The following is a 27254-nucleotide window of genomic DNA, read 5'->3' on the forward strand; positions in this document are numbered from 1 at the left end:
ATCTCTGCTGTCTATACCTGATATATGCATCCTTCTTTTTCTTGACCAAAACCTCAATTTCTCTACTCACCCAGCATTGCCTACACCTCCAGCCTTGCTGTTCACCCTAATAGGAACATACTGTTTCTGGACTTACGTTATCTCATTTTTGAAGGCTTCCCATTTTCCAGCCAAAAAGTTTACCTACAAACATCTGCCCCCAACCAACTTTTGAAAGTTCTTGCCTCTTACCATCAAAATTGGCCTTCCTTCAATTTAGAACTTCAACTTTTAGATCCTTTTCCATCACTACTTTAAACCTAATAGAATTATGGCTGCTGGCCCCAAAGTGCTCCCCCACTGACACCTCAGTCACCTGCCCTGCCTTATTTCCCAAGAGTAGATCAAGGTTTGCACTTTCTCTCATAGGAATATCCACATACTGAATTAGAAACTTTTCTTTGCATGCTTAATAAATTCCTCTCTGTCTAAGCTCTTAACACTATGGCAGAGTAAAATGTCCTACCATAACCGCCCTATTATTCTTACAGATAACTGATATCTCCTTACAAATTTGTTTCTGAATTTCCCACTGACTATTAGGGGGTCTATAATACAATCCCAATAAGATGATCATTCTTTTTGTATTTCTCAGTTCCACCCGAATAACTTTCCTGGATGCATTCCCAGGAATATCCTCTCTAAGTACAACAGTCCTTAATCAGAAAACGCCACTCCCCCTCCTCTCTTACACCCCTTTCTATCCTTTCTGTAGCATTTGTATCCTTGAACATTAAGCTGCCAGTCCTGTCCATCCTTGAGCCATGTCTCTGGGATTGCTATGATATCCCAGTCCCATGTTCTTCACGATGCCCTGAGTTCATCTGCCTTCCCTGTTAGGCATCTTGCATTGAAATGAATGCAGTTTAATTTATCTGTCCTACTTTGTTTTTTGCTTTGTTCCTGCCTGCCCTGCCTGTTTGATTCGCTCCTTTTCCCAACTGCACCAGTCTCAGATTGATCTCTTTCCTCACTATTTCCCTGGGTCCCCACCCCCACCTTACTAGTTTATTCCAGTGCAGCTCTAGCAAATCTCTCTGCCAGAATATTAGTCCCCTTGGCATTTCTGGCATGATGCCATTATTTGGGAAGCTTGACTCGTTTGATCCTGCCATCTAAGACTGGGCCCAGTATGTGGAGAAAATGCAAAATTTATCCAGATAAGTCACAATATGAAAGATGAAAAGCAATGAGTAATCCTTTCGACTCCTTTTGCATCCGCAGCATTTTCGGTTATAAGGGGCTTGACTTTCAAGAGATACCAGACACTAATGCCTTCTAAGAGTTTACAGATTTAGTTAAGGATATTACAACCCCAAACCTCCTCTAATTCTGAGAGGTTATCAGCTTCAGCCGGCCGTTCGAGGACCAGGGGAATCAATATTGGGATTTTTGACAAGACTAAGATAACTGGCAGAGGCATAGGATTTCGGTTTAACCCTAAGTGAGATGCTGAGAGGCTGTTTAGTGTGTGGGCTTTATGATAATACAATGCAGAAGCACCTACTAGCTGAATCCCAACTCACCATCAAACAGGCACTTCAACTGGCATAGTCATTAGAAATTCTGAAAAGTGGAGCATAGGAACTACAGGGCATCCCAATGGTAATGGGACCCCTTACTTATCTGACTGAGCTTTGGGAACACCACTTAGCTGTAGGCATGGTATTGGGAGGATGAGGCAACCGCGGCTGACCAGGGAAGTCAGGGACAGAGGAAAAACTAAAGAGAAAGCATATAATGTGGCAAAGGACAATGGAAAACCAGAGGATTGGGAAGCTTACAAAGACCAACAGAGGGCAACAAAAAAAATAAAGAGGGAGAAGATTTAATATGAGGGTAAGCTAGCTAGTAATATAAAGAATGACTGTAAGAGTTTCTTTAGATACATAATAGGCAAAAGAGAGGCAAAAGTGGACATTAGACTGCTTGAAAATGATGCTCGGGAGATAGTAATGGGGAACAAGGAAATGGTTGAGGAACTGAATAATTACTTTGTGTCAGTCCTTGCGGTAGAAGACACGAGTAATTTCCCAAGAATTCAAGACAGTGAGAGCGCAGATCTGAGTATGGCGGCCATCACCAAGGAGAAGGTGCAAGAAAAACTGAATGGCCTGAAGGTGGATAAGTCACCTGGACCAGAAGGACTATACACCAGAGTTCTAAGCGAGATAGCTGAAGAAATAGCAGAGGTGTTAGTGGTGATCTTCTAAGAATGGCTACAATCAGGGTGGGTCCCAATGGACTGAAAGTCACTAATATAACACCCTTGTTTAAAATGAGAGCAAGGCAAAAGATGGTAAATTACAGACTGATTTGCCTAAGTTCGGTCATGGGTAAGGTCCTGGAATCCATTGTGAAGGATGAGATTTCTGAATATTTGGAAGTGTATGGTAAAAGAGGGCAAAGTTAACATGGTTTCATCAAGGGGAGGTCATGCCTGACAAATCTGCTAGAATTCTTTGAGGAAGTAACAAGCAGATTAGACCAAACAGAATCAATGGATATTATCTATCTGGACTTCAAGAAGGCCTTTGACGAAATACTGTACTGGAGGCTACTGAGTAAGGTAAGGGCCCTTGGTGTTAGAGGCAAGGTGCTAGCATGGATAGAAGCTTGGCTGTCTGGCAGAAAGCATATGATGGGGATTAAAGGGTCTTTCACAGGATGGCAACTGGTGACAAGTGGGGCTCCACAAGGCTCAGCGTTGGGGCCACAACTTTTCACTTTATACATTAACGATTTGGATGAAGGAACTGAGGGCATTCTGGCTACATTTGCAGACAGTACAAAGATAGGTAGAGGGACAGGTAGCATTGAGGAGGCAGGGAGGGTGTGGAAGGATTTAGACAGGTTTGGAAAATGGGCAAAGCAGTGGCAGATGGAGTACAATGTGGGAAAGTGTGAGGTCGTGCACTTTGGTTCGGAAGAGTAGAGACATAGACTATTTTCTAAATGGGAAGAAAATTCAGAAATCTAAAGTGCAAAGAGACTTGGGAGTTCTAGTCAAGGATTCTCTCAAGGTAAACTTGCAGATTGAGTCAATAGTTAGGAAGGCAAATGCAATGGTGGCATTTATTTTGACAGGACTTGAATATAAAAGCAGGGATGTACTTCTGAGACTCTATAAGGCTCTTGTCAGACCATATTTGCAGTATTATGCATATAGTTTTGGGCGCCATATCTTAGGAAGAATGTACTGGTCCTGGAGCATGTTCAGAGGAGGTTCATGAGAATGGTCCCGGGAATGCAAAGCTTAACATATGAGGAATGTTTGAGGACCCTGCGTTTGTACTTGATGGAGCTTAGAAGGATGGGGGGGGGGGGGAATTAATCTAATTGAAACATACAAAATACTGAATAGCCTGGACAAAGTAGATGTTGGGAAGATGTTTCTATTGGTAGGAGAGACTAGGACCCGAGGGCACAGCCTCAGAGTAAAGGGAAGACCTTTTAGAACAGAGATAAGGAGAAACTTCTTCAGCCAGAGAGTGGTGAATCTATGGAATTCATTGCTACAGGGGGCTTAGATGCCAGGTCATTGAGTGCATTTAAGACTGGGTTGGATAGTTCTTGATTGTCAAGGGGAACAAGGATTACGGGGAGAAAGTGGGAGAATGGGGTTGAGAAACGTATCAGCCGTGATTGAATGGCGGAGCAGACCGGATGGGCTGAATGGCCTAACTTCTGCTCCTGTGTCTTATGTTCTAATTGCAGAGCTTAAGGTAGGACATATCCTGAGCATAGGGACCCTAGACCAATATATAGTGAAACCCCACAACAAAGTTGAGCTTTGGCCAAATGGCAAAAACGTTCATCCGGATCTGGGCCAGCAAAGGAGTCCTACATGGCCTGACCTGACGAAGAAAACTTGTAGGCCAGTATCCAGGAGAGTGCACACCCTGGAAATGACATGTGAAGGCCAAATGGCTAATGCAGGTGCCTTGAGCTGCCTCCCACTGGCAGATGCTTCACCAGTGGTGCTTCCCCTGGAAGAGTCCATTCTGGTTTTAAACTTACTGGACACCCTTCCAGTCACCGCTGAAAATATCTGACTGTGGACACGGAAAAAATCCCATCTTGGCAAAACTAAAACAGCTGGTGGTAATGAGGGAGACAGAAGGGCCATCACAACCAGGACTGAAACCTTTCTGGACCAGGCCAGACCAGATCACTGTAGAAGACAGCATATCACTATGGGGAGCAAGAGTGATTGTCCCAAGTAAAGGTCATAGCCAGTTACTTACTGAACTCCACCAGGGTCATCCAAAGGTTTCCAAAATGAAGATTGGTGAAGAAAAGATTAGTGAGAAGTTATGCCTGGTGGCCAGGGTTGGATGTTGACATAGCTGCATTGATGCCTTGAGTTCCAAGAAGGACATGAATTGTTGCCCACAGTGCCCCCACATTCATGGGAATGGATGGGTAAACCCTGCACTCGGCTGCATGTTGACTATGCAAGTTGTTCCAGGGCTCAGTGTTCCTGTTCATTGTGGACGCCCCCCACTCAAAGTGGTTGGATGTGCATAAAGGTCATTCAGCAAACTCAGGGATGCCAACTGAGAAGAGGCAAGTATCCATCATTCAATGGTGTGATGGAAAGAGCATTCCAAACGTTGAAGGCTGGCTTAAAAAAGCAGCCAACAGCTTCACTCTATACTGAACTGTCCTGGGTTCCTGATCGATTATGGGACCACCCCTCATGCAACTACATGGATAGCTCCAGCAGAGATGTTGATGGGAAGATATCTCTGCACCTGGTTAAACCTGATATTCCCACACCTGTCGGAGAGGGTGAAACAGCAGCAGGAATGCCAATAGCCACATGCTTCCTCCAAGCAAGAGAGGTAATTTAACTCAGGGGACAAAGTTTGATGCTGGAATCACGGGGAATAGCCCTGCTTGGGTATGAGGCGAGCTTGACGCGAGGTCAGGTCCTGTGTGACCTACAAAGTTCGGGTAGGTGAGGTGGTCCTGAACAAACATGTGGATCACCTGAAAGCTGTTACCTTGCAAATGGGGCAGGCACAAAACATACCTGCTCCCCTTCCCCGCCAGAACAGCCAGAAGGCCTGTCAGAAACTGTAGGTTCTCTCCTCCATCTAGCATTGAGGAAACCTCAGGGTCCAAGATGGATGCAGCCTCAATAATGTTACTGCCAGAAGAAGAGGAGAAACTCACTCGAAAGGAAAGAGATGGGCTATAGTCTTGTAAATGCCACCCGTATGCGGGTCTGAGTCAGAGGAGCCAGACCTGGGGTGAAGATGTAGGAGAGGCTACCAGAGAAAGACCATCCCCAGACTTAGGGGGATAAGGGATCTAGTGATTGGAAGCTGGAGGATCTTGAGAACCTGTGAGATCCTTTACTGGGGCTGTTAATCTGGGCCAATCAGAGAGCCCTGGCTGACAGATATAAACAGGAGATTCCGAGAGTCTCTTGACTTCTGGGACTGACTCCGAGCTGGCTGGCCACAGATGAGGCATGATTTCATAGAATGTCAGGACAGGAGCAAGGGACTGAATGGCTTCCTCTGGTTCCAATGTTTCCTATGTTGTCACAATGCCTGAGAAATTATTTTTTTTAGAGCCATTTATCGAAACATCACTTAACAAATTTGCAGATGCATTGAATTCCGTTTTACAGCTCTTTCTCCTGAATCCTGGGAAATGATTCTACGATCATAACCTGAACACTACTTTAGGCTTTTATGCATGACTTTAGGCTGAACACTGGGGAAGGTTATTCTCTCTTTATTGTAGGTATACACATTGACTGGGCATTTACAGTGTTCCCGGATGAAAAATTCCAGCCTTCCAAATAAAGCAAGTTCTACTGATCTCCTCCTAAATATCTGATTCCATATCCTGAGGTTATGATCTTGAATTCTAGACTCTCCAAACATGGGAAACAAGCTTTGAAACTTGGTCAAGTTCTCTAAGAATTTTATACATTTCAATTATATCACCTTTTCTTCCTTTAAATCTTTGAGAATCTAGGCCTATTCTAATCATTCTGTCCTCATAGGATATCTGTCTCTTATCTCAGGAATCAATCTGGTGAACTTTGTTGCGTCTCATCCATAGGAAGCTTAGGTAACGTCAGCTCTATTTATTTCTATCAATATTTCCTTACATTGGAAATGTAAGGAATTTTTTTTCCATAAACACACCCCCGGGCAAAAAGGCAAATTCAGAAATCAGGTTTTTTCACATGCATTGCCCCACAGTAGGAAGAGAACCCCCACCTTATTATCCAAATCCCTTGTAAGACAAACATCGTCTCGCCCTATTAGTTCATTGCGTACCTTTGCACTTTGCAAATTCATATTAAAGGACCCCCAAAACCGTTTGATTACCATCATTTTTGAAAACATCTGCGCCAAATAACTGGTCAACATCAGACAAATGTAAAACACTGCAGATGCCAGAAGTCTGAAACAAACTCAGAGTGCTAGAGAAACTCAGCAACGTCTGTGGAGAGAGGGACGGAATTAACGTTTTGAGTCTGGTATGACTCTACTTTGGAATCCATTACTTTGCAGTCTCTTAGAGTCCTCATCACCTTCTCACTCGGTTTTGTGTCAGTAGCTTTGTTGGATATATACACTCAGTCCCCCTCATCTAAACCATTGTCATTGATTAGAAAATGGATTCTTGCAATATCCCAAACCTGTCTCCCATCTTGTCATTGTTATGGACTAGACCAGATCCCCTCAAGATATTTTAAGAGGGTAGCCTATACCCTAACTTTTACTTATTTTAAAGGCAAACATAATGTACTGTGTTTCAGATGCAAATCAATTAGTCTAACTATTCTACATGAAACAAAATACAATTTACTTAAACGCTGTAGTTAAAATACAACCAAAGAATGAGGAACTTTAGAATAACTTAACACTATTGGAACACTTAACAGAAAAATTATTACTAGTTAACTGCTCCAATATAGTAACATCCCATAACCATGCCCCCAGGGCAAAAAGTCAAATTCAGAAATCAGACTTTCTCATATGCAATGCCCTGGAATAAGAAGAGAAACCCCAGTTTCTGACTGTAACTGAGAGAAGGGAAGAATAGCTTCTACTTCTCCAAAGCTCCAGTTGCTTCTGTTCAACCTAAATGCTAAAAAAACCTAAAAATCCTGGTCTATGAGACCTGGCCAACCCATCCAGGCTGCTTCTATTGTTCCAACTTTTAAAAAATGCAAGGCCTCAGAAGCTGTTTATGTTATCACAGCGGTGGGCTCTAATACTCAGTGCATATAATTACAAGTTGGAATACCATCTGGGAGGCCAAGTAGCAAATATAGATGCATTGAGTCACCTCCCACTGGGGGATACACCCACCACTGGAAGGGTGTGTAATGGTTTTAAATCCTCTGGACACATGTCCTGACAAATCTGACAATGTCAGACTTTGGACACAGAAAGATCCGATCCTGACAAAATTGAAACAGCTGGTGATGATGGGGGGAAACCAAAGGGCCCTTACAACCCAAACTGAAACCTTTCTGACTTGGAGAGACCGGGTCACTGTAGAGGATGGCATATTATTACAGGGATTGTCTTGAGCGAAAGTCACCACCGGATATTGGCTGGACTCCACCAGGGCCATCCAAGGGTTTCCAAAATGAAGATGTTGATGACAAGTTATGTCTGATGGCCAGGACTGGATGCAGACATAGCAGCATTAATGGGGCAACAATTATCATCAGCAGTGCCCATACATTTGTGGGAGTGACTGGATAAACCCTGAACTTGGTTACACATCGACCATGTAGGTCACTGTTCTTAGTGATTGTGGACACCTACTCAAAGTGGTTGGAAGTTGCATAGAGTTCTTTTCTCAAACAGCCAGGTGGACCTCATAGGAAAGCTGCACACATTTTTTGCTCCTGGAAGTGTTGGCCACAGATGATGGGCCATCGTTGAGTATTTCCTAAAGTTGAGTGGTATCCATCATCTAAACACAGCTCCATACCATCCATCATCCAATGGTCTGGCAGAAAGAGGAGTCCAAACTTTGAAGGCCGACTTAAAGAAACAGCTTCACTTGATACCAAACTGCCCCAGTTCCTATTTGATTATGGGACCAACCCTCATGCAACTACATGGATAGCTCCAGCAGAGTTGCTAATGAAGATAAGAGTCTGTACCGGTTAAATCTGATCTTCCTGGATCTGGGGGAAGGAGGGGTGCGAAACGGCAGTGGGAACGCCAGTGCCAGATATAGGACTCCACCGGACAAGAGAGGCAGGAGAAGATGTTTGGTGTAGGAACCACAGGAATGGCCCTGCATGGTTGATGTGAGGTTGGGTCTCGTGGCGAGCAGGTGAGACGGTCCTGAAAAAGCACATGGGCCCATATGGAAGCTGCAAACTTGCAAACGGTGCAGGAACAAACCATGCCCTGCTGCTCAGAACAGTTCATAAAGGTTGGTGGAGCCAGTGGGTTCTCTCTGTCCATTCAGCGTTGAAGAGATTTTGACATCTGAGAAGGACACCGTCCTTCGCCTCACCTTAATGCCTTTAGAACATAGAACATAGAACATTACAGTGCAGAACAGGCCCTTCGGCCCTCGATGTTGCACCAACCTGTGAAACCAATCTGAAGCCCACCTATCCTACACTATTCCATTTTCATCCATATGTTTATCCAATGACCATTTAAATGCCCTTAAATTTGGCGATCTACTACTGTTGCAGGCAGGCCAGTCCACATACTACAACTCTGAGTAAAGAAACTACCTCTGATATCTGCCCTATATCTATTACCCCTTAATTTAAAGCTATGTTCCCTTGTGCTAGCCATCATCATCTGAGGAGGTCTCACTGTCCACCCTATCTAACCTTCTGATTATCTTATATGTCTCTAAGTCAACTCTCAACCTTCTTCTCTCTAATGAAAACAACCTCAAGTCTTTCAGTCTTTCCTCAGTAGATCTTCTCTCCATACCAGGCAACATCCTAGTCAATCTCCTCTGAACCCTTTCCAAAGTTTCCACATCCTTCCTAAAATGCGGTGACCAGAACTGTATGCAATATTCCAAGTGCGGCCGTACCAGAGCACAACCTTCGGTCTCTGAAACTCAATCCCTCTACCAATAAAAGCTAACACACCAAATACCTTCTTAACAACCTTTGCTGCCTGAAGGGGACAATGAATTTCTGCCAAGGAGCTCCGGCCTCAGGAGGGGAGTTACTGTGGGTTACACACTGTAACTTGAACTCAGGAGGAGCTACAAAAAAAAAAGACCCAGCTTATGCCCTCAGATTCAGAGGAGGGAAGGATGTTATGACTTTAATGGGATCAGCAAGGGGACCTCATAGAATAGGAGTTCCCTGACTGCGGCTGTTAATCTGGTTCAATCAGGGAGTCCTGGCTGACAGATATAAACAGGAGCGTCAGGGGTTTTGCTCACTCTGAGAGCTGGCTCTGTGGGAACTGGATCAGTGCCAAGGACTCTCTGATGAGATACCGGCCTCTGTGGTGTCACTTCAGTCAGCAATGACATTAACATGTACAGTACACACAAGGAGTATTAAGTTTATCACGGATTAGAGACCCCAAAGGGCTGTGTGCTGTACAATGCAAGGGATGGTATGAAACGTTCTTGCCCTCTAAAAGGGCCTCAAGTTGATAGGTCTTGCAGATCCCTACCTTCACAGCTCAAGACACATAGCCTGCCCACTCTGGGTGTGGTCACAGCTGGTTTCTTTGCCATTGTGTGGTTTTGATTTCCAGAATGATGAAAGATGACAGAGAGCTCTCATCGGGAAGAAGTTTCCAGCCTTGGCCTTTATGTGAAGGTGAGGCCCTGAACTCTGAACCCATAGGCTCCACATCTCACAGATGCCCACACAATCCGTCTATATGAGCCAACACCTTATGCATCCAAGCTGCCAACTCTAGGTCACACATTGCCCCCGATGGCCCCACAAGCCAGGGAGCTCCTGAACATGGTCGATACCCCTCTTGCATTTCCCCATTCCCATCCATCTTTTATTGTACAAAAGCGAAATACCACAGAGCTTGGAAATCAGAAACAAACAGGGAATACTGGAGAAACTCAGCAGGTCTGGCAAGCAGCTGTGGAGAGAGAAGCTGAGTTAACTTTTTGACTCCGGTATGCTTAGAAAAGGATAGACCAGGTCTAAAAGTTAAAGTTCTAAATTGGAGAAAGGCCGATTTTGACGTTATTAGGCAAGAACGTTCGAAAACTGATTGGAGGCAGATGTTCGCAGGTAAAGCGATGGCTGGACATTGGGAAGCCTTCAGAAATGAGGTAACAAGAATCCAGAGAAAGTATATTCCAGTCAGGGTGAAAGGGAAGGTTGGTAGGTATAGGGAATGCTGGATGACTAAAGAAATTGAGGGTTTGGTTGCGAAAAAGAAGGAAGCATATGTCAGGTACAGTCAGGATAGATCGAGTTAATCCTTAGAAGAGTATAACAAAAGTAGGAGTATACTTTAGAGGGAAATCAAGAGGTCAAAACGGGGACATGAGATAATTTTGGCAAATAGAATTAAGGAGAATCCAAAGGGGTTTTACAAATATATTAAGGACAAAAGGGTAACTAGGGAGAGAATAGGGCTCCTCAAAGATCAGCAAGGCGGCCTTTGTGTGGAGCCGCAGAAAAGGGGGGAGATACTAAATGAATATTTTGCATCAGTATTTACTGTGGAAAAGGATATGGAAGATATAGACTGTAGGGAAATAGATGGTGACATCTTGCAAATGTCTAGATTACAGAGGAGGAAGTGCTGGATGTCTTGAAATGGTTAAAGGTGGATAAATCCCCAGGACCTGATCAGGTGTACCCTAGAACTCTGTGGGAAGCTAGAGAAGTGATTGCTGGGCCTCTTGTTGAGATATTTGTATCATCGATAGTCACAGGTGAGGTGCTGGAAGACTGGAGGTTGGCAAACGTGGTGCCATTGTTTAAGAAGGGCGGTAAAGACAAGCCAGGGAACTATAGACCAGTGAGCCTGACCTCGGTGGTGGGCAAGTTGTTGGAGGGAATCCTGAGGGACAGGATGTACATGTATTTGGAAAGGCAAGGACTGATTAGGGATAGTGAACATGGCTTTGTGCATGGGAATCCATGTCTCACAAACTTGATTGAATTTTTTGAAGAAGTAACAAACAGGATTGATGAGGGCAGAGCAGTAGATGTGATTTATATGGACTTCAGTAAGGTGTTCGACAAGGTTCCCCATGGGAAACTGGTTAGCAAGATTAGATCTCATGGAACACAGGGAGAACTAGCCATTTGGATACAGAACTGGCTCAAGGGTAGAAGACAGAGGGTGGTGGTGGAGGGTTGTTTTTCAGACTGGAGGCCTGTGACCAGTGGAGTGCCACAAGGATTGGTGCTGGGCCCTCTACTTTTTGTCACTTATATAAATGATTTGGATATGAGCATAAGAGGTACAGTTAGTAAGTCTGCAGATGACATTAAAATTGGAAGTGTCGTGGACAGCGAAGAAGATTACCTCCAATTACTACAGGATCTTGATCAGATGGGCTGAGAAGTGGCAGATGGAGTTTAATTCAGATAAACGTGAGGTGCTGCATTTTGGGAAAGCAAATCTTAGCAGGACTTATATATTTAATAGTAAGGTCCTAGGGAGTGTTGCTGAACAGAAACCTTGGAGTACAGGTTCATAGCTCCTTGTAAGTGGAGTCTCAGGTAGATAGGATAGTGAAGAAGGAGTTTGGTATACTTTCCTTTATCGGTCAGAATATTGAGTACAGGTGTTGGGAGGTCATGTTGCGGCTGTACAGGACATTGGTTAGGCCACTGTTGGAGTATTGTGTGCAATTCTGGTCTCCTTCTTATCGGAAAGATTTTGTGAAATGTTAAAGGGTTCAGAAAAGCTTTACAAGGATGTTGCCAGGATTGGAGAATTTTAGCTATAGGGAGAGGCTGAACAGGCTGGGGCTGATTTCCCTGGAGCATCAGAGGCTGAGGGGTGACCTTATAGAGGTTTACAAAATGATGAGGGGCATGGATAGGGTGAATAGACAAAGTCTTTTCTCTGGGGACAGGGAGTCCAGAACTAGAGGACATAGAGGTTTAGGGTGAGAGGGGAAAGATATAAAAGAGACCTTCGGTTCAACTTTTTCACACAGAGGGTGGTACGTGTATGGAATGAACTGCCAGAGGAAGTGGTGGAGGCTGGCACAATTACAACATTTAAAAGGCATTTGGCTGGTATATGAATTGGAAGGGTTTGGAGGGATGGGCTGGGTGCTGGAAGGTGGGACTAGATTGGATTGGGATATCTGGTCAGCATGGACGGCTTAGACTGAAGGGTCTGTTTTCGTGCTGTACATCTCTATGACACTTCTTCAGAACAGAACAGAACACTCCCAGATGAGGGCTCTTGTGGTAGAGTGGTAGTGTCTGTACCTTTGCACTGGGCAGCCTGGGTTCAAGTTCTACATGCTCCGGGAAGTGGTGGTGTGTGTCCTAACAATTCTGAACAGATTGATTAAAACTACAGAAAACCCGAGGTGAGATTGACCCAGACCCCTTATTGATGTATTTCTATCTCCCTAACTGCAATAGTTCCTAAATAGTAAGGCATTTGATAAGGTTCCCCATGGTAGGCTTATGCGGAAAGTCAGGAGACATGGGATAGAGGGAAATTTGGCCAATTGGATAGAAAACTGGCTAACCGGTCGAAGGCAGAGAGTGGTGGTAGATGGTAAATATTCAGCCTGGAGCCCAGTTACAAGTGGAGTTCCGCAGGGATCAGTTCTGGGTCCTCTGCTGTTTGTAATTTTTATTAATGACTTAGATGAGGGAGTCGAAGGGTGGGTCAGTAAATTTGCAGATGATACGAAGATAGGTGGAGTTGTGGACAGTGAGGAGGGCTGTTGTCAGCTGCAGAGGGACTTAGATATGATGCAGAGCTGGGCTGAGGAGTGGCAGATGGAGTTCAACCCTGCCAAGTGTGAGGTTGTCCATTTTGGAAGAACAAATAAGAATGCGGAATACAGGGTTAATGGTAGGGTTCTTAGTCAGGTGGAGGAACAGAGGGATCTTGGGGTCTATGTACATAGATCTTTGAAGGTTGCCACTCAGGTGGATAGAGTTTGTAAGAAGGCCTATGGAGTATTATCGTTCATTAGCAGAGGGATTGAATTCAAGAGTCGTGAAGTGATGTTGCAGCTGTACAGGACTTTGGTTAGGCCACAGTTGGAGTACTGTGTGCAGTTCTGGGCGCCTCACTTTAGGAAAGATGTGGAAGCTTTGGAGAGGGTGCAGAGAAGATTTACCAGGATGTTGCCTGGAATGGAGAGTAGGTCGTACGAGGATAGGTTGAGAGTTCTCGGCCTTTTCTCGTTGGAACGGCGAAGGATGAGGGGTGACTTGATAGAGGTTTATAAGATGATCAGAGGAATAGATAGAGTAGACAGTTAGAAACTTTTTCCCCGGGTACAACAGAGTGTTACAAGGGGAGAATAAATTTAAGGTGAAGGATGGAAGGTATAGGGGAGATGTCAGGGGTGGGTTCTTTACCCAGAGAGTGGTGGGGGCATGGAATGCGCTGCCCGTGGGAGTGGTAGAGTCAGAATCATTGGCGACCTTTAAGCGGCATTTGGATAGGTACATGGATGGGTGCTTAATCTAGGTTAGAAGTTCGGCACAACATCGTGGGCCGAAGGGCCTGTTCTGTGCTGTATTGTTCTATGTTCTATGTTCTATGTTCTAAACCCTCAACCACAGACAGACCACTATGGTGCCACAGGACTGAGCATGCTCCACTCCATGGACTGCAATTGCCCTGACCTCCTAACTGAGGCCTCGCTGCCCAAATGTCTAACCATGGCCAATCCCGTGGACTGGGAAGGGAGGCTGCTCTTGACCCACTGGGCCAGGACCCCTCATGAATGGCTGTCTCGATGGAAACTACTCTCCTATAGCTTTAGGACATGTCTTCCTGCTTTTTCCTGCACGTGCTGTGTTGCTTGCTGGGATAGCTGCTGGTGCACTGCCATTTGGGGAGGACTTACTGACCAGCAAGACCAACTTCCTGGCTGTATGACTGCAAGGCATGGTCACGCAGGGATGCTGTGAACATGGTGGGGGGGGGGGGGGGGGAATGGTGGTAGGTGCAGTAAGTAGCAAGTGAACAGGTCTGAGTTGCACCCTAGCAAATTAAGGGTGGCACGGTGACTCTGTGGTTAACATCTCTGCCTCACAGCGCCAGATACCTGGATTCAATTCCAGCCTCGAGTGACACTATGGAGTTTGCACATTTGTCCCATGTCTGCGTGAGCTTCCTCCAGTTTTTCCCCACAGTCCAAAGATGGCTAGTTGGGTTAGCCATGAGAAATGCAAGGGATAGGTTGGGGGGTTGGTTGATCTGGGTAGGCTGCTCTTCAGAGGGGTGGCCTGGTCTCAATGGACTGAATGGCCTGTTTCCACATTGCAGGGATTCTATGAAAATCCATAGGCTTGGGGCCAGTCCTTGCAGCAACGAATCAATGTGAGTTGCTGGTGCACCCTCACCTCTCTAATTATCCTGCAAGTGCCATGAGGATCATGAGGCAACTGGCAATTACCAGATGCAAATGTCTGTGGATGAGGTGGGTGTGCAGCTAGTGCCAGTGGACTGTGCCCTGAGATGCTGTTTGGTCCTGTGCAACATGGAGACCCTTTGAGGCAAGTGACAAGCTGAAGTGGCAAGGAACCCACCCTAGTGGCCATGTTGTGAACTCGCGTGTCCAGTTTGCACATAGAGGTTGGCAGGATAGAAAGCTGCATATTAATGGGGCAAGATGTGTAGTTAAAAAGGTTGTTACAAGAAATAATCCCTGTTAAGAAGCATCTTTGCACTGCCTAGTGAGATTCTGTCTTCCATGCTTGGAATTGAGTTAACAGAAGCAGTGAATTGTTCCTGAAGTCAAGATGTGTCTCGCTGGACGATTCTCTCCACATCTTTCAGGCCTGTCTGTGGAACATGGAGCCAAATGGCCAAATGGCCAGTTTCTGTGCCTCAGCGTTTGATGCAATCAGTGCAATGAGGTAACGGATACGTGCAAAACTGAAGGGAGTGTTTTCAGAGGTGTTGCAAGAACAGCCATTAGTTGTGTCCTTGGAGCTGTTCATGTTTGTTGTCACGGGAACTGGAATCGAGGGAAAATAACAAAGAAAGACCGACAACAGACAATAAAATGTGACATTTATTCACTTTGAAGGAAAACTATTAGACCTGCAATTTTCTGATTGCCAAAAAATGACAAATATCCTGGGAGGATGGACCAGCCCTTAAGATGTGAAGGTGAGTTGCATTGGTATCTCTGAGTGCTCTGAAGTGTGGATTACGTTCATGAAGACGCATGAGCCACACCTGAATTGCAGTACAAAGAGAACTTGTAAGAGATTAGCTACAGTGACACTCTGTGCTGTGCTCAGCAGGCTGCCCACAAGGCAAGAGGTGAGTTGTAAAGATTGGGTTTTCCTTCTACTTATTTAAAATGAACAATTTTATATTAAAATGACAAGTTTGGCATTTTCTTTAGGATTAATGGGATTATTTTCACATGGTACTGATGTCAGCTGCAGTATTACTACACTTTTAAGCATGCTTTTGATATATTCTGTGGAACTGGACTTTCAGGCAGTGGAGAAACATCTCAGTGTAATTAACGCAAATCTACTTTCTCCAACATTGTGGACACAACCTCCCCTTGTCAGGTTGGACCTCTCCAAAGATAGTTAGTCGTAGGAAACTAATCCCCAGAAAGTAACTGCAGAGGAACCTTTACTATTTTTCATCCACTCAGTGAAATATGTTCAGCACAGCTAGTGGAAAATATTACAGTGTGGGTTAACTGTTTAAGTCAGAGCTACAATTGTCCTATGCAGTGATCTGTAGCACAGGTCTATTATTTGATATGCACTCTATGATGCAGAGTGATGCTGACAGCATGGGTTCAATTCCCACACCAGCTGAGGTTACCATGAAGGACTCTCCTTCCCAACCTCTCTCCCCTTGCCTGAGGTGTAGTGACCCTCAGGTTAAACCACCACCAGTCGTTTCTCTCTCTCTCTCTCTAATGAGAGAGCAGCCCTATGGTTTGTTAAGACTATGATGACTTTACCTACACTGGGGAGTGATTTTTGGGCATTAACTGAGCACAGAATCAGAAGTGTGATGGGGGAGGTTTGTATGCATTTTATAAAACTGTCTGAATTTAATCCTCATTTATTATAACTGAAGGAACTCTGCATGGTAGGATGCTTAATGTATAAGTGTTAAATAAATTTCTACTTGAGGAGGTTATTGTGGCTTCAACATATTTATAGCTCCACACTGTTAAAAATATTTTTCTTTTAAAAAGAGTGTGTAATGGTTATCAATGTTCACTTTTAATAACTGTTTGAAGTATTTAAATAAATGATTATTCCAGACAAAGAAAACAATTTCAATTTGGAAGTAAAGGCTTTGAGATCAGATGGAAGATGATTTACTGTTATTTATTAAAACCTCGCCCATTTACCAGGCTTTTGAATATAGTGTAAAATGCTAGTTTGCTCTTTCTCATTGTGAGTGACAGTGCAGTTGTGTAAGTACATGATGACTTTATCTCAGATTCACAAGGGTTTTATTCTCTTTGTGTGGACAATAGGCTGATCTATCTGGGTCACGTTCTTTCTTCAGTTCCAGTCACTGTTTTGAGCCAAATTGTCATGAACCTCGCATATTGAAAGGGCACCCAAGTGTACAGTGACAGAACTGGCTCAGTATCAAATTAACCTGACCTTGTGAGTCCAAAAAACCCAGCGGTGGGACAGGAAGTTATAGCCAATTGATTGCAATACAACTGTTAAATAAGGAAAGGATCTTTCATCTAAGATTATTCTATAAAGAGAGCCAGCATTTCTTTTATCAAACTGGAAGTGGTGGGCAGAACAATGGCTTGACAATGCTTTTTCCCAACATTGTGTAGCACTGGAATTCTTCTGTTTCACATTTTGCAAGACCAGCATTTATTACCCATCCCTAACTGTCTTTGAGGAGGCGGTGATGAGCTGTTGACCAGCTACAGTCTTTGGGGTTTAGGAACACCTTCAGTGCTGTTACGTGTACTTTCAGGATTTGGGCCCCAGTGACAGTGATGTGTGTCCAGGCTAGAATGGCAGATAGCTTGGAGGGGAATGTGCAGGTGGTGGTGCTCCCACATGCATCCATTCTCCTGGTCCTTCCAGGTGGTAGGGGACATGTTTGAGGACGGTGCTGTTGAAGGAGCCTGGGTGAGTCACTGCAGTACACCTGTAGATGGTACACATTACTTCAGGTAATCACAGTCAGAGGAAACAGAAACACAAACACATGCAGTTGGAATCCATTCGCACCTTGGCCACCATTTTCTAACAATGAAAATCAATGCTTTTGCATTTCACTCATCTGCATGATAATTAAGACCCTTGCTCCTTTTTGCAGAAATATCTGAAGTTATCTCTGTTTTTGAAAAGTGACCAACAATAATGAGGAATACATCGATGTTTAATTGGATTTTTTCAGTGAAGCTGATAGTTGTTATCATTGGTAAGTCAATTCTTTGGATGTTTAAATATCAGAAATTGTCCGTAACCCACAGGAAGTTGCAAGTGTGAAAATAAAACAAGGCATTTTAAATTGTATAAGTTCCCTTGCTTTCACATGCAGACCCCTACAGGCCAAATATAAAACTGTCTGGCAGACCAAAAACCATGCGGAAAATCTAATAGAAAAGAGACTTCTGTGGCCTGACCTGACGAGTCCCAGTAGTTTTTAAACTCTATGTTGCAACTGGCTAAATAAATCCTACACTTAGAACTCAATACCACTAGCAGAAATTAAAATAACATCAGAATTCAAATCGATCATCAAAGCAATTGAAGTTGTGGAATTCTACACCTCAGAGCTCTTGAGAGTTCCCTGGTCAAAGCTTCTTCCATTTTGGTTACAAAAAATATTCATAGGAAGTTTGGCAGAAATAAAACTAAAATAATCAATGGCACAAAAACACAAATCGCTGGAAAAGCTAAGCAGGTCTAAGATCACAGGACCTGAAACGTTAACTCTGATTTCTCTCCGTGGATGCTGCCAAACCTGCTGAGATTTTCCAGCAATATCTCTTTTTGTTTCCAATTTACAGCATCTACAGTTCTTTTGGTTTTTATTTGATTACACTTGAAACAGTTGAAGCATTTTATGGTACTCAGTACCGTTAGTAAGAGGATATTTTACAGCAAGACCTTCTCCCTCAAATTGCTGATGCTCAGTATTGAGTCAAGAGATTAGAATCATTCTGTATTCCTATTTGAAACACAGTGAATGCTAGAGAAATTCTGGCAGCATCTGTGGAGAGACAGAAATGGAGTTAATGTTTCAAATCTGGTACAAATCTTCTTCTGAAGTCATATCAGAAACAAAACATTAACTCTGTTTCTCTCTCCACAGAAGCTGCCAGATCTGCAGAGTTTCTCCAGCATTCTCTGTTCTGTTTCATCTTTCTCGTATCCACAGTGTTTGATTTTTATTCTTTTCCTTGTTATCTCATGATCTATTAGATGCAGCCCTCAGATATGAAAGGTTTATGTTTTGATGAACAAATGATTTATGGGGATTTCCTTTAACATATGATTTTGATGTTCCCTTTTAGCTTCATTTTGGACCATTTTGAGTGCTCAGCCGGTAAGTGAAAAAAAATTATGGAGCACATTTACGCAAAATATTTCCAAACATACAGGCAAAACTGAGCCCTCATGCAATCCCTGTCTTCCGTGTAGACAGTGATCCACACAGTGCTGGCCAGCGACTGCAGGATACTTGGGGAAGACTTTACTGGGGGAGGCTGCAGATGACCTTTCAGGTTGAGCTGGAGCTGTTCTTGGTCCGAGGATGCATCTTCAGTCTACTCCACTTTGACAGGGCTGGGGTTGGCTGACTGACAGTCAATCAGCAAAAGCCCTGACAGAGCGGCAATGGTGGGAGCACAAGTACTATCATCTTAGCAGAGGACAGCTGGTCTGCAGAACACTGCCATCTTCCCTCTGAGGATGGCCGCCTGTATGTGATGGAGAGGATTACGTGTTTAGATGATCCCTTGAGCAATGCATTTGGGTGCTTGCTCCTGGTAGGGCCATCTGTGGCAGTATGGTCATGGTGGTGTGCCGCAGGCATCAGTCCCAAGGCCACAACTATTTAGAATATATATTAATGAATTGGATGAGGAAAGTGAATGTACTATAGACAAGGATGACGTAAAAATAGATGGGAAGGCAAGTGCTGAAGAGGACACAGAGAGTCCGCAGGGGGACATAGCCAGCTTAGGTGAGTGGCAAAGTCTTGATAGATGGAATATGATGAAGGGAATATGTGAAGTTACGCACTTTGGCAGGAAGAATACGGGAGCTGGAGATCATATAAATGGAGAAAGACTTCAGAAAGCTCCATAGGAGAGGGATTTAGGAATCTGTATCCATAATTCACAAAATGCCAACTTCCAAATTCATTTGGTAATTGGGAAGGCAAATGGAATGTTGGTCTTTACTTCAAAGGGAATGAGATATAAAAATAGAGTGATCTTGCCAAAATTATACAATAACATTAGCCAGACCACAGTTGGAATCCTGTGAACAGTTTTGGTCTCTCTATCTAAGGAAAGATATTCTGACACTGGAGACAGTCCAGAGAAGGTTCACTAGGTTGAGAGAAACAATCCTGTCAGGAAAGGTGGAGTAGATTGGGCCTGTACTCATTGGAGTTGAGAAAACTGAGAGGAAATATTTTTGAAATATTCAAGATTTTTAGAGGACTTGACAGGGTAGATGGTAGAGAGGTTGTTTCCCCTTGTGGGAGAGTCGAGGACCAGAGGGCATCATCTCAGAGTAAGGAGTCACTCATTTAAGACGGAGCTGAGGAGAAATTTCTTCTCTCAAAAGGTAGTGAAGCTGTGGAATTCTTTACCCTGGAGAGCTGTGGAGGCCAGGTCACAAGATAATTTCAAGGATGTGATCAACTGATTTTTGATCAGAGGGAGTCCAGGGTTTTTTGGGGAAAAGCAGTAAAGTAGAGTTGAGGATTATCAGGTCAACAATGATCTCATTGACTGGCAGAATCGGCTTGATGACTGAAGTTTGCTCCCATGTCTTAAGGTCAGTGCGAAGTGAGGGGCAAAGTGTAGTTCAAAACATCCTCCGTGACAGAGTGAGTGAAGGATGATCAGCTGCAGTGACGAGGGAAACTCTAGTGAACCGATAGTATGTCAAAGCTGATGAAGTGAGGGTCAGTGTGTGGGGTGGGGATGGGGCGAGGGGGATTATGATGGGTAGGGTTTTTTTTCGTGCAGTCCCGCAAAAGTACAAAATCCTTACAAGCAGCAAGAAGGTTGCTATTGGCCTGTGTGGGTGTCATTTCTATAATGTTACCCAGACCTTTGACATTTGAGGCAATAGTGGGCTCTACAACTTTGTATCTGTCACATGACTGGCCAAGGCCCTTGAGTTCTTGTATCTAATTGGTTGGCAACTGTTGTTTGTGCATGTGCAGCCCCCTGTCTCCTGTTGGGAGCACCATATGCTTCTGCTCCCTGATGATCCCTTCTGATTTTTTTCCAGCCCCTTCTGGCCATTAGAACCTTTGCCAGGTGAAGCCAATTCCACCCACAGTGTTGTGCCCACACTTCATCCTGATGCTGCACTGGCCAACTACACAGCGGTTGCTAGGGGGGGTGGGGGGGAGGGGGGTGTCTAAAAGTTGAAAGGCATCATGGAGTTGGGGAAAGGTTGGGATTGATGGATGTGTGAGCTGGGATGGTGGGAAAGATGTTCAGATCAGCTGTGGCTTGCACATCATGGCAGAATACAGGGTGAGTATGATGAGGGATTTGGAAAAGTATGCGAGGCAGAAATATTGTGTCATCATCAATATTTGCAGTGAGGTTGAGTTCAATGGAAATTGGGGGCAGAAGCAGGTCATTTGGCCTTTTGAGCCTGTACCACCATTCAATATGAGCATAGGGCTCATTCTCTTAACTCAATGCTATATTCCTATATTCCTTGATGCCTTCAAAATCTATCGCACATCTTCATGTTGTGGAGCAATGTGACCTTGAGACAGCTCAGGAAATGCAGTTGTGCCCTCTCCCCAAGTGGTTTTATATTGATCAGTGGCCATCTTGATAAACAATAAGGAGGACAGAAGGTCAGTGGGTGTGTTGTAATGTCATGTGCCTCCCATGGCTGAATAGCTGGAGTTCTGTGAATGGCAGTGAGAGGTAGCCGTGAGGCTGCCAACACTGTAAGGTGAGGGAGAGCGAGCTGAAATGTCTGAGAGCTGAACTGGAGTCCTTTTCTGCTGCAGAGTGCTGAGAGGGTGGTACATTGTGAAGTGTGAGAGAAGTCATTGACGCACAGGGCAGGAGGTGTCCTTTGGGGATCTGTCACTGGTTTTGACCACTTGCCTGAACGTGCCCTTGCACTGCAGCCCAGTCTTTGGGGTCAGACTCTGTGAACTAACCTCGTGGAGCACCAGATCCCCATTCCCTTCTCCAGGTCATCAAATGTGAACAAATATTGCCCACACCTTTAGCATCACATCTGCAAAAGTGGGACCCCTCTCTGTGAATGGGCTGTGGATCAACTTGCCATATTATGGCTCTGGGCCCAGCCTTCCAGAGAGGGTTTTAACAGCTTCAGTTGACTGAGGGCAGCTCCTCTTGAAGAGGGATGAGCTGGCCAGGCTAGCTGTGAGTCCACACATATAAACCGAGCCCCTCTGCTGAGGATATAGATCCTCAAAGTCCTCCTCATTTAACATTGCCATGTGTCAGATTGCTTTGTTTTAACATTGGTTACATTTCTAGAGCCTGTAATCTTGTGGCACTTCATATGATCCGACCTTGACCCATAGCCTATCCCACTCTCTACCTCTTCAACTTGTGGCCTCTCCCCAGTAGCTACAAGTCCACATATCCAGCAGCTATTCCTGTCTCTACTGATACATTTAGCAATCCTGGGGTGCTCTGAGATAATTTACTGAGAAGGTTTGGCAAGGAGCAGCAAGGTAAGCCTCTGAATTATCTAGTTTGATTTTCTGATGGCATAGACAAAGGCAAGAAAACTTTTCCTTTCAAAGTTGCCACTATCCCTGTCACTACCTCTGCTATGTACAGCATCAGTATGCTCTGAAATTCCCTCTTTTACAGGGGTACAGTCAGTCTGACCTAAAACAACAGAGAATTCTCACCTCTTGTCCAATCAGTTCTGGCACCTGATTTAAACCAAACTAAAAATAGGTTTGTCCAAATAGCACATTTCTTCACTGGAGGCTCACTGATGATGTTATCTAGTCTGGTGACAAAACATCTGAAAACGAATCTTCCAACTCAGGCGAGCAAACCTACATCCAGCACATTTCTGTGTTGCAGACCAAACACCTTATACACCAGGACACTACTCGCTTACCTGCTCATCTCAGATCAAGCCCCACTCAGTGCCACAGTGTGGAGGAAGGGAGACAGAATGGGAAAGGAAAGCAAAAGTGTGGACATTGAGGAAAAGAACAAGACAAGGTTGGAAAGGAGGCAAAGAGAGTAAGGAGGGTGGGGGAGTGAGAAACAGAGAGTCATGGGAAGGTCTGTGCTACTCATGGCTTGTATTCACTTTAAACATGAGCCAGAGACAGAGTGAAAGGGTTAGGGTTTCAGATATGCTGTGGGTGATGTACAGGCGCCGCTGAAGTCCATACATCACACAGCCTGGTTGGTGTTATCCAATAGCGATAGCATTAATGTTCAATGAAGGATTTAGCAAGCTATTTCAGCTGGGAAGGCACATGGATAGCAACATCTACTGTCAATAAGCAGGCGTGCTTTGATGGGACCGGGGGTGGGTTAATTGCATGTTATTATCCCTGTAAATGATATTAGACTTAATACAATTATTTTCCTGTGTGCTTATCAAAGCAGCAGCCTCCATCGAATAGCAATGAAGGCAGTCTATACCACATGCTGACTCATGGTGTGTAACACATGTGATAAATGTTTGCCATTTGCTAGTTCATTGTTCATTAAAGCTGTATCACATAAACAAATTGGGAATGAGATTATTACTTCCCACTCTGCAGCGTCTTGGAGAGAACACGTCACAAAGCTCCAGCCAGATGTTATTTAAAAGAAGAATGAGACGTGCCACTGGTGAGTACCAGACAATAGCATGTATACACCTGTCTGAGGCAATCCCACTACCTGCCCTTGAGCTTTACCTCTTTATTGCATGATTTCTGCTCCACATTTCTGTGGTGCTGCACAGAATCTATGATCCTACTATAGTGAGACCCTTCATCCCCGCTCCCTGTGCTATTGGAGACACTAGATAATTGAGGGCCAACTTTAGGAAGGGTTTGCCAATGTTTTCTTCCTTAATAAGTTAAAAAAATTACATGACATTTGATGGTGGAGTTGATCCAATGATGTGTAGCAGTCTCATTGTCCCTAATGTGTGTGATGTTATTATTGATATAAAAACACTGTAGAGTCACACATATATAAACTAAATTCCCATTTGAGACTAGCATTAATTGAGTTCCATGGATCACTGGCTGCATTGTCCTGTCTATTCCATGTAAGTCATTAACAACAGCCTATATTTCATATCGATTGATTACAGCTGAAGTACAGAATCAACCCAGGATGACATGCCAATCACACAGTGTAGAAGTGGAGACATTATGAAGCACCCAGCATTCCTTTCTCTAGAGAGTATTTTCCCAAGCAGCCTGTTCAGAGATGTTATGACACACCTCTGGAGCAGGTAGGACTTGAGTCCAGGCCTCCTGGCTCAGAGGTAGGGACACTACCTCTGCACCACAAGAGCCCTTTCCTTTCTCTAGATCAACACTTCCCAAACTTATTTCAGCTGTGACTGTATTTCCATGCTTGAACTGTGGCACAATGTTCAAATGATAATTGCTAGGGGAGTGTTGGGGGAGGAGGAATATTGTTTAGCTTGGGTTGGGGATTTAAACCGTAGGGACATGGGGACATTCTAGCCAGGACAGCTATCATTTCATGGGATGTGTTGGTGTCTGTAGTTGGTTGCCTGGCCTCAGTGCTCATTGGATTAGGGCATGCCCAAAGTCTGAAAGAACTGTGCAGATTGACCGCCTAACTCAGTATTGACACTTCTCACTACCTCGGGAAAGCAGCTAACATTATCTAAGGCCTCTCTCACCCTGGTTATACTCTCTTTCATCGGGCAGAAGGTACAAAAGTTTGGAACCAAGTACTAAAAGATTCAGGAATAGCTTCTTTCCCGCTGTTATCAGACTTATGAACAGACCTCCAGAGTTGATCTGTCTTTGCACCTTCTCTGTAGCTGCAACACTATCTTCTGCATTTTGTTCTATTACCCTGATGTCCTGCTGTAAAGTACCATTTGTCTGGATCGCACGCAAAACAATACTTTTCCCTGTATCTTGGTGCATGTGACAACAATGGTTTAAATCAAACATCAGATTCTCAGCTCCACAACTACCGTTGCTGCTCCACAGATGGGGTTGTTGCTCAGAGTTAAGGAATGGCTGCTCCAGGTGCCTTAAGAAAGCTGTACAGAATTCTGAAAAGCAAATAGTGAGAATTAACCGAAGAACCAGCTCTGAAAGGGGCATCATAACAAAAACTGAATTTTAAAGAAAACATAGGAAATCCAAATCAAAATGTCTTTTTTGGGAAGACTCCCTGAAAGGGCTGGAGTAAAACTGAGCAAAAAGTCACTGCGCTCCAGACATTCCCATTAACATGATCAGGCAGCATCCGAGGAGCAGGAGAATCGTCGTTTCGGGCATAAGCCCTTCATCAGGCTTATCTGATCCTGATGAAGGGCTTATGCCTGAAATGTAAATTCTCCTTGGATGCTGCCTGACCTGCTGTGCTTTCCCAGCAACACTCTTGACTCTGATCTCCAGCATCTGCAGACCTCACTTTCTCCTATTCTCACGAACATGCTTATCACAGGATAATGTTAACTAGGCTTCACATGGGGTGAGGGTGTGGGTCTGAATGACCTTTTCCCATTCTGGTTTTTCCTCCCTCTTCATGTTCTGAACAAAGTGCTGATTATCTGGTAATCAATGCAAAATAAAACACAATCCAAATGTCGCATTTCCCAATTCCCACTGGCAGAGTGTAGAAGGTCTCTGACTTTCCCTTTACAAAGCTGGGCAATGGCTGAGACTGCACTGAACCCACTGACACCCTCAGAGCAGGCTGGCATGGTTGCTGTCATTGACTCTCCTGCTGGCCCTGGGAGTGGAAGGCATTATGTGCCTGCAGCAACCTGTCCCCAGGAACCTCCCAAAAAAGCAGGTCCCACTCATTGCCCTGTCTGCCGTGTCTGGGCCAAATGCCAGGAACCGTGCAGGGCAGTTCCTGACTGACAGAGGGCTTTTAATAACAGTGAGGGTAGTGGTGAATTCTGGCCTATCCCAGCAGTGGTGAGCTATTCCAGGAATAATGCATGGTAAAATGGAATAGAGTCAGATCTGAGGGACACCGCAGGACTGGAGTCAATCGTGAATGAGGTGAGTTTAGTGAGATATGGCGAGAAAACACAATATGTCTCATGGTGAAACCCCCCCCCCCCAAATAACCCAATAGAACTCACAGTTAGTACACTAAGATTCATAAGATTTCATCCTGAATGTTTGATCAGTTCCATTCTACGTTTTATCTTAAATTGACATCTGTATGGCCCTAACACAATAAACATGTTTATTTTCACAGATTGCACAATGGGCTTCATCAGTGGAGAAATGACCACTAATTCATTGCGTCTTGCATCTTATTCAGCCAGCCAGTTAGATGCCTGTTTGAACAATAATGTGTTGTTGGCAAATCTCACTCAACTGGGACAAATAGCTTTTAGCAGAGATCAGCTTCTTGTTCTCAAAGAGAAACTGGATGAGGTAAGGCTGTATCATTTAAAAATACGGGTTTGTCCTGCTAAATGCTTACAGTACCTTGAACAACCCATCACCAGGGACCATCGGCTGTTCATTTTGACAGTTCATTTTGTAAAGCCTAATGACTGATGGACTCCAAGCTGTCTGAAAATCCTGGGACACCTCATATTGCAGAGTTTCGACACTCAGTTAACTTAGTTACTCTGTTAATTTAGGGTGGAATCTTCTATTATGACATCTGGGTTTAGTGACAAATGTGGAAGGGTGTGTCACCTCTACTCAGAGACAACTCAATTTGATTTATTATTGTCGCACATATCTAGGTACAGTGAAAGGTTTTGTAAGCAGTACAGGCAGATCATGCCATACAAATTAGGATAATGGAACAGAGTGAGAAATACAATGATATAGCTGCAGAGGCAGTGTACATGGAGTGACATCAACATTAAATTGAAAATTTGAGCGGTCCATTCTGCAGTGTAATAACAGCACGGAAGAAGCTGTTCTTGAATCTGTTGATATATGTGTTTAAGCTGTGGTATCTTCTGCCTGAGGGAAGAGATTGGAAGAGATTATAAATGGGGTGGGAGGGGTCTTTGATGATGATGGCTGCCTGCCTGAGGCAGCAAGAACTGTAGATAGAGTCTATGGTTGGGAGGTTGGCTATCTTGATGGTCTGGGCTGTGTTCACACTTCTCTGTAGTTGCTTAAAGTCCTGGGCAGAGCAGTTGCTGTACCAAGCTGTGATGCATCTGGATAGAAGTTTAGCTTTTCCTATGTGTTTACTTGGGTCTCAGTTCACTCAATACGAGGGGCCAGTGTTGAGGCAGCTAGGAAGTTGACACCTTTCCTATAACTTAGTGACTTGAAAGTCCAGGCACCCTGACAAGCATTCACTCCTTGGAATCACCTGAGCTGTCGGAGTAGACATCAGCTAAATATATTAGCTTTTCTGCTCTTCCCTAATGAGCTTCCTTGACCAATGTCAATTACACTCCAGCCTTCCACCCTCAGTCATCCTCAAAAGCCATTCATCCCAGTTGAGCAACTTGGACTTTGGTCACCCAATCCCAACCGTGACCTAGTCACACTCTTCCCAAAGAGTGGAGGAAAATGAGTAAATCCTACTCTCCAATGAACAATAAATAGATCATCAGTGTGCCTCCTCATGGAGGGGACACACAGGAATCTAGAACCAAGTCTGCAAGTTTCCAGGAATGCTCTCTCTGACCCACTTGCATATATAGT

At 44.3% G+C, this 27254-nt stretch overlaps 1 protein-coding gene across 3 annotated transcripts in view; it reads left to right on the forward strand.

The window, feature by feature from the left end:
* The window catches only part of LOC140464757 (mesothelin-like protein), a 44936-nt gene that overhangs the window by 2282 nt on the left and 15400 nt on the right, over nucleotides 1–27254 (forward strand). The window contains exons 1-5 of one of the 3 annotated variants that reach the window (XM_072560253.1): nucleotides 15233–15335; nucleotides 17502–17606; nucleotides 18706–18737; nucleotides 23172–23241; nucleotides 25828–26009. In XM_072560253.1, the coding sequence (XP_072416354.1) occupies nucleotides 17546–17606; nucleotides 18706–18737; nucleotides 23172–23241; nucleotides 25828–26009 (345 nt within the window). In that variant the 5' untranslated portion in view covers nucleotides 15233–15335; nucleotides 17502–17545. Of the gene's footprint in view, nucleotides 1–15232; nucleotides 15336–15448; nucleotides 15492–17501; nucleotides 17607–18705; nucleotides 18738–23171; nucleotides 23242–25827; nucleotides 26010–27254 lie in introns of those variants that run through there. The other 2 variants (XM_072560251.1, XM_072560250.1) reach the window with 2 other exon arrangements.

Source organism: Chiloscyllium punctatum, chromosome 40 (genome assembly GCF_047496795.1).
Source record: "Chiloscyllium punctatum isolate Juve2018m chromosome 40, sChiPun1.3, whole genome shotgun sequence".
Lineage (NCBI taxonomy): Eukaryota > Metazoa > Chordata > Chondrichthyes > Orectolobiformes > Hemiscylliidae > Chiloscyllium > Chiloscyllium punctatum.